Below are 8,143 nucleotides of genomic sequence, written 5' to 3'. Positions count from 1 at the left end.
CGCTCCGTCACCTAGGCTGGAGTGCAGTGGCGTGATTTTGGCTCACTATAGCCTATGCCTCCCAGGGTTCAGGTGATTCTCCTGGCTCAACCTCTCAAATAGTTGGGATTACAGACATGGACCACCATGCCCGGCTAATTTTTGTTTTTGTTTGTTTGTTTACTTGTTTGTTTTGAGACGGAGTCTTACTCTACTGCCCAGACTGGAGTGCAATGGTGTGATCTTGGCTCACTGCAACCTCTGCCTCCCAGGTTCAAACAATTCTCCTGCCTCAGCCTCTCCGAGTAGCCAGAATTAGAGGAATCCGCCACCATGCCTAGCTAATTTTGTATTTTTAGTAGAGATGGGGTTCCACTATGTTGGTCAGGCTGGTCTTGAACTCGTGACCTCAGGTGACCCAGCCACCTCAGCCTCCCAAAGTGCTGGGATTACAGATCTGAACCATTGCATCTGACCTAGTTTTTGTATGTTAGTTGAGACAGAGTTTCACCATGTCGGCAGGCTGATCTCGAACTCCTAACTTCAAGTGATCCACCGGCCTCAGCTCTCAGAGTGCTGGGATTACAGGCTTGAGCCATCATATCCTAAAACAACAAATATTTATCTCACAGTTTTGGTGGATCAGCAATTTCTTATCCAGAGGTAGTTCTGGCTTAGGAAGTTTCAGTCAAGATATCCCAGAGCTACAGTCATCTGAAGGCTCAACTGGGGCTAGAACATCCAGTTTCACCTTGCATGGCTGTTGGCAGGAGGCCTCAGTTCCTCCTGGCACGGGCCTCTCTATAGGGCTGCTTGAGTGTTCTTACTGTATGATAGCTGGCTCCTTCAAGAGTGAGTGATCCGAGAGAGAGAAGGAAGCCACAGTGCCTTTTATAGCCTTGTCTTGGTAGTCACACACCACTACTTCCTCCATGTGCTATTTGTTAGAAGCAAATCACCAAGTTTAGTCAACACTTAAGGGGAGAGCAATAAGTCTCTACCTCTTGAAGAGAGGAATGTCAAAGAATATGTAGACTTTTGTCACTACACAGGGTATAAATGTGACTCCAGTATGGAAAATCTTTTTTTTTTTTTTTTTTTGAGTCGAAATCTTGCTCAGTCGCCCAGGCTGGTGTGCAGTGGTGTCATCACTGCAACCTCTGCCTTCTGGGTTCAAGTGATTTTCCTGCCTTAGCCTCCCAGAAAATCTTTTTTGAAGCATGTCTCAGTAGCACAAGGGAATGAAAGTGTTCTTAGAGCTGACGGTCAGGAAAGGGTGTGCTAATGTTAGAGTGACACTCTTAGACCCTTTAAATTGTCCCAAATTACAGCTATATAAAGTAGAAAAGCTTGGCTTAAATGAGTGTTCAGCCCAGGGCACTACTCAGGAAGTGGTTTTAGATGGATTACTGATAACAGCTTTGTTTGTCATTTTTCTTTCTCCCAAAAGTGGGGGCAGCTGAATGCTGACTCATTGGGAATTGTTAGATAGATTTGCTTGTGTGAAGTTTTATTGAACAACTTCAAATTAATAGAACCGTAACTGGTTTTCCTTTAATTCATTTTAAAATTGCAAACATAATGCATGCTTATGGTGAAAAATTCAAACTATGGGGTCAGATCTTTAGGAAATAACTGCCTTTTGCAAAGCGAAAGTGATAGAAAAGTGGCGGTGGCCAGGGCCGCTAGGCAGATGAAACGTTAGGACCAGAAAGGGTGGCCCTCTCCCTGCCACCCTGTGTTGCTCTGTGTCTATAAAATGGGCTCATCCTACTCAGCACCATTGGAATGGAGTTTGTCTCTTGAAGTGACAAACAAGTTTCTGTTAGCCTCCTCAGTGCAGACGGTAGCAATGTGTGTAACCAAGCTAACTTAGGGGCTTTCCTTTGCTCTCTTCTTAGAACCTAAACACACTGAATGCCCAGCTGGCTTCTGCAGAACTGACAGGAAACTCTTCTTTCACAATATTCCCACCAAAAAGATAAATTTCTTAACTGTAAAGACCAGGACTAGAAGGTCAGGCTTTTGGCGTATAGTCACAACTTACTTATAGTCAGAATTGTTCATTATGTTTTGTTTGGGAAGAAAAATAAAAATTCTGGCCCAGTGGATGTGAAGGGGAAATCTGGTTTGATGTAATGTGTTTTTATGTTGGCCGAGAAGTGTAAATCATGATTTTACTATGCCTTCCTCCCAGCATGCTGTTGGATTTGTGTTTAGTGATAAAATGGACATGTGGGAGGTTGTCAGCTGCTTTTTGAAAATTCCCTCAGTGTGGTCTTTCAAATTTTTGGAGAGATGGCATGATTAGTTTTTATTGTGTCAGTTTCTAAATATTCACATACCTTCTTCTTAATCTCACCAGAGGCCATGGCAATGGGCAAACTTCACAAAGAAATGGGTCAGCTAATTGTTCAGTCTGCAGAAGATCCAGAAAAATCAGACAGCCAGGTTATACAGGTAACTCCCTCACCTTCTGATCTATTGAAAGTCCTGACCCGGTGTTGCTGGGTGGTGTGCGACAGAGCTGTGCACATCAGCAAAGTGGGGGCTGTGGGAGAGGCCAGCGGGCAGGTGCTCAGAGGAGGGTTTGCAGACGGCCGCATCGATGATGGACAAGCAGGTACAGCCTGGCCTGATCTAGTTAGTTACCGGGCTCGAGAGCAGGTATGCATGGGGGCAGGTGCTGACATCGACCGCTAGCAATGAGAAATGTAACTACTAAGTGGTCTGGAAGGCTCTTCTGGCCCAGCCAGTGCACTCTTTCTTCCTGGGAGAATTTCCCTGAAGGAACAAATTATAAAGGGGAGGTTGTTGCTGAGCATGGGGAACTCAATTTGGGTTTGCTGTCTTGTCCCCAGGACAACAGAAATCACGCAGTCAGACTCCTGTCCCACTTAGTGACTGTTCCACATGCTGCAGAGCTAGCTCCATGCTGGGGTCTACCTGGCATGCTGGCCAGTGTTCATGTGGACCAGTGGGCACCTGCTCCACCCTTGCCAAACTGGGATGGCAAATGAGTTTTATTTCTTGTGCTTTCCACATGGTGGCCGGCAGCCTGCCCAGTCTCCTTGCATTTGGCCTGTTCCCAGCTCCTTGCTCCTCTCCTGAAGGCTACACTTCCAGCGTAGCCTCTCCCAGGCCCTGCCTTCTCTAGATGCCTGACTCATAACCTGGGGCTGGAGGGCCTGGAAGGACTGTCTCCTGTCTGTACCTGTCCTACCTGGGGCACCCCTGATACGCATGCTGTCCTCATTCGGCCCAACCCCTCATGGCTTCTTCACTATCCATTCTCATTTACTCAGTGTTTGTTTGTTTTTTAGGGTGGCCATGGGCCCCGCGAGGGCTCGGGCTGCCCTACTCAGTGTTTCTTGAGCTCTGTTTGTCAGGCTCATTGCACTGGCAGTGCGGATGCAGTGGTGAGCAAATCCCTGCCCTCATGGAGCCTGTACTTATTTCCTGTGCACAGGAAAATAATAACTGACAAGATAATTACAACCCACGATAAACACTGTGGCAGAAACAAGGGGTTGAGGAGGTGAATATTGGAGGGATGGTAGGACAGCTCTCTGAAGAGGTGATGTGACAGTGGAAAGATGAGAGGGGACATTTCTCTGCAATGCTGGTGGCCTGGCCAGCTGTGAGCAGGAAGAGTGGACCGATCTTGCTCTAAGGACCTGAACACTAGAGACTCTGGGGCCACCTCTTTCCTACCATGTGAATCCTCATTGCCCTCCTATCCCCCAGCATTAAGACATATTGTTAAAATATCAGCAATATATGTAAATGTGAGTTCTGCATTACTGTGTTGTTCACAGACTAAAAATGCTACCTAGATGACTTAGTATAATGTAAGAGACCTTGGGGAAGGCAAGTGAAAGTGCAGGGAATGTTGTAAGGGTTCAAAAATATATGAATGAATTACTGATGTCAGCCAACAAGGAAGACCTGATTTTTTTTCTTTTTTTTTGCACTCTGATGCCCAGGCCGGAGTGCAGTGGTGTGATCTTGGCTCACTGCAACCTCCACCTCCCAGGTTCAAACGATTCTCCTGCCTCAGCCTCCCAAGTAGCTGGGATTACAGGTGCCTGCCACCATACCTGGCTAATCTTGTATTTTTAGTAGAGATGAGGTTTCACTATGTTGGCCAGGCTGGTCTTGAACTCCTGCCCTCAAGTGCTCCACTCGCCCTAGCCTCCCAAAGTTCTGGCATTACAGGTGTGAGCCACTGTGCCCGGCCAGAAGACATGATTTGAATGAGCGCTTTAGTGAGTCCTCAGCTACCCAAAAGGAATAAAGCCTGTGTGGCAGGTGCCGGGTTACTTATCCCAGGCAGAAGAGGACTTTTGGGAAGAGATTTCTTCAAAAAACAATAGCAGCATTTCTCAACAAGTTAAACATTGAGTTACCATATAATTTAGCAATGCTGTTTCTGGGCATATACCCAAAATAATTGAAAGCAGGGACTTGGCTAGGCGTGGTGGCTCATGCCTGTAATCCCGGCACTTTGCGAGGCCGAGGTGGGTCGATCACCTGAGGTCAGGAGTTCAAGACCAGCCTGGCCAACATGGCGAAACCCTCTCTCCTAAAAATACAAAATTAGCCAGGCATGGTGGTGGGTGCCTATAATCGCAGCTACTTGGGAGGCTGAGGCAGGAGAATCGCTTGAATTTGGGAGGCAGAGGTTGCAGTGACCCAAAGTTGCACAATTGCACTCCAGCCTGGGCAATAAGAGTGAAACTTCGTCTCAAAAAAAAAAAAAAAGTCAAGTAAAAATACAGTATTATCATCTTTTGGGTCTACCATTGTATTTCTGGTCCCTGGTTGACCAAAACCTCATTATGTGGTGCATGACTGTACTTGTATGGAAATATCCATAATAGTGTTGCTCACAGTAGCCAAAAGGTAGAAGCAGCCCAGTGTCCTTCACATGAATGGGTAAGCAAAATGTAGTCTTTCTATACGATGGAATATCAGCCTTAAAAAGGAATGGAATGTTTTGAATGTGGCTTTGTTGGTGGGGAAAAAAAAGGAATAGAATTCTGATAAATGCTGCAACATGGATGAACCTTGAAAACATGCTAATGAAATAAGCCAGACACTAAAGGGTAAAAGTATGATTCCACTTATACAAACTGTCCAGAGCAGACAAATTCACAGAGGTAGAAAGTAGAATAGAGGTTACCAGAGGCTAAGAGAGAGGAAATTGGGTTCTTGTTTAATGGATTCAGAGTTTCTGCTTGGGCTGGTGAAAGTGTGGGAAGAGGGGTGATGACTGTGCAGCACTGCAAATGTACTTAATGCCACTGAATTATACACTCATGACATTGGCCGGGCGTGGTGGCTCACACCTGTAATCCAAGCACTTTGGAGGCCAAGGTGGGTGGATCACCTGAGGTCAGGAGTTCAAGACCACCCTGACCAACATGGTGAAACCCCGTCTTTAAAAAAAAAGAAGCTGGGCACAGTGGCTCACGCCTGTAATCCTAGGCAATTTGGGAGGCTGAGGTGGGTGGATCACCTGAGGTCAGGAGTTCAAGACCAGCCTGGCCGTCATGGTGAAACCCCATCTTTAAAAAATAAAAATAAAGAAAAAAAAATCTATGACATTAATTTTTCTAAGTTGTTTTGTTTCATTTTTCCTAATATTTTTCTTTAAAAAGAATTATCAGGCTAGGCACAATGGCTTAGATATCTATAATCCCAGCAGTTTGGGAAGCCGCGGTGGGGAGATCACTTGAGCCCAGGAGTTTGAGACCAGCCTGGGCAACATGGTGGAACCCTATCTGTACAAAAAATACTTAAAAATTAGCTGGGTGTGGTGGCGTGCGCCTATAGTTCCAGCTACTCGGGAGGCTGAGGTGGGTGGATCACTTGAGCCTGGGAGGTCAAGGCTGCAATGAGCCATGATTGCACCACTGCACTCCAACCTGGGTGACAAAGAAAGACCCTGTCTCAAAAACAACAGAAAACATGCATTATATCTTAGTGGCTTGTTTTTGAGACAGGGTTGCCCAGGCTGGAGTGCAGTGGCATGATCAGAGCTCACTGCAGCCTCTAACCCCTGGCTCAAGCTGTCCTCCCGCCACAGCCTCCCAAAGTGCTGGGATTACAGGCATGAGCTCATTCATACCGACCTCATTTTTCATAATTTATAAACAGTCTGAAAAAATAGCAGGAATAATTCTAGACACTAAATACTCAAGTTTTGCATACTAACATGTTGCATATTTTCCTGTTCCATTAAAGGATATTGCTCTAAAAACAAGAGAAATCTTTACCAACCTAGCACCGTTTTCAGAAGTTTCGGCTGATGGAGAAAAGAGAGTCCTTAATTTGGAGGCACTAAAGCAAAAACGATTTCCACCAGCAACAGAAAACTTCCTTTATCATCTAGCAGCAGCTGAACAAATGCTGAAAATCTGACTGTGTGACAGAATGTATCACTGATGACTGATAGAAAGCCCTCTTTCACTCTGATTATCCATTAACTACATAAAGTCCTGAAAATAACAGAGAAACATATTTTCAATGATTTATTTGCAAGTTTTGAGCTTTGACGTGAAAAACATTGAAACACGTGAACACGCTTCTGATTTTCTCTTGGCTGATTAGTTTCCTGCCTGCCATCAGTGCTGGACAAAGTGCTGTAACTCCTTTATATAACATTACAAAACGGCTAGAGGTCCCGGGGTAAGAGGAAAAAAGTGCATCACTACAAATGCGAAAGCCTTCGTTATGACGCGTTCATTTGTCTCACTGTGTAGTCATAGGCTAATGGTTTACTTTCAGAAAGCTGCCTGAAATGTCACTTTGTATTCTCCTAGGAAGAACTTTAATTCCTCCTGAGGAACTCTACTTTCTGAGCCAAACTGCTAAGTTTTCTGCAGAATTGTCTGCAGAAGATCATTCAAGAGACCATGCAGTTGCATTTTCTTGTAAAAGTTAAAAAAAAAAAAAAAAAAAGGTTTTTCCTGGCCTTTGAGCATTTTGCCTTTATTATGAGAGTTTTGCATATATTTTATACTTGATTAGACAACTTTAATAATGCAAATTTATACTATCGCAGAAGGAAGCATTTGGCAAGCGTTCAGCCATTAGCACTCATTTAACCCTGTTAGCAATATTCTTTTGAAAAGGGTGCCAGTCTTTATGTGGTAATCCAGGAAGCCCATTGACTATAAAGGTGTGTAGGACTGAAACAGTGACCTTATATTATTGCTAAGGGAATATGAGAATTAACTTCTTAAAGGGGCCAAAACAGAGAAAGGCTTCCAGCAACTTCGGTGAAAGTGATTTGGCCACATGTCAAGGCAAGCTGTTCATTCAGTTATGTACCTTTTTCATAACTGGAGACCTTAAAATGGCCAAATAAGCATGGAGGTCTAAATGCTGTACTTGTTAGTGTATCCATTCATATTGATTGTAGAGGGTTATTTTTCACTCAGTACTGATGTCCTTGGAAACCTTACCTGGAAACATGTTTGCAAAAAACATTATTGGATCTTTCGTATTTTCTTGGTTTTACATATTTGTTAAATAAAAATTACCCTCCCTTTTTGAGTGAGGGCAGGTGAGGTCCTGAAATGAGACAATGTTTACTAAGGCAAGCAATTGAAAATTAAATCTGCACTTTATGGAAATGAAAAATACTAACATCTTTTCCTTCCTCATTTTCTTGTATTATATATTAGCTAATGATCAGTTCAAATTATAAATTTATGATGCAGAAATAAAATATTTTGCTATTCAACTACTTTTAAGTGGGTGACAAATTTTCCCCTCTTTCTCTAATTCTGCTCATTCCACAGAGAAGGAGAAAAAACCCTCTTTCCAACTGTGAGCACACTAGGGAATTATTAAAAGACCTGTCTGAAAGTTCAAGCTGGCCGGGCGTGGTGGCTTACACCTGTAATCCCAGCACTTTGGGAGGCCGAGGCGGGCAGATCACCTGAGGTAGGGAGTTCGAGGCCAGCCTGGCCAGTGTGGTAAAACCCCATGTCTCTACTAAAAATAGAAAAATTAGCTGGGCGTGTTGGCACACACCTGTAGCCCCAGCTACTTGAGAGGCTGAGGCAAGAGAATTGCTTGAAGCCGGTAGGCAAAGGTTATAGTGAGCCCAGATGGCACCACTGCACTCCAGCCTGGGTGACAGAGACTCAGT

General features: G+C 44.4%; 1 protein-coding gene across 2 annotated transcripts in view; it reads left to right on the top strand.

The window, feature by feature from the left end:
• Positions 1–7,732, top strand: part of DENND10 (DENN domain containing 10) — a 30,874-nt gene extending 23,142 nt beyond the window's left edge. For both annotated transcript variants that reach the window (XM_017509098.2, XM_017509100.2), the window contains 2 exons: positions 2,345–2,439; positions 6,229–7,732. In XM_017509098.2, the coding sequence (XP_017364587.1) occupies positions 2,345–2,439; positions 6,229–6,405 (272 nt within the window). In that variant the 3' untranslated portion in view covers positions 6,406–7,732. The remainder of the gene's footprint in view (positions 1–2,344; positions 2,440–6,228) is intronic.
• Positions 7,733–8,143: the final 411 nt, after the last annotated feature.

This window comes from Cebus imitator, unplaced genomic scaffold (genome assembly GCF_001604975.1).
Source record: "Cebus imitator isolate Cc_AM_T3 unplaced genomic scaffold, Cebus_imitator-1.0 Scaffold406, whole genome shotgun sequence".
NCBI lineage: Eukaryota > Metazoa > Chordata > Mammalia > Primates > Cebidae > Cebus > Cebus imitator.
The sequence above is the reverse complement of the archived record's forward strand: the minus strand, read 5'-3'. Positions and strand labels throughout refer to the sequence as shown.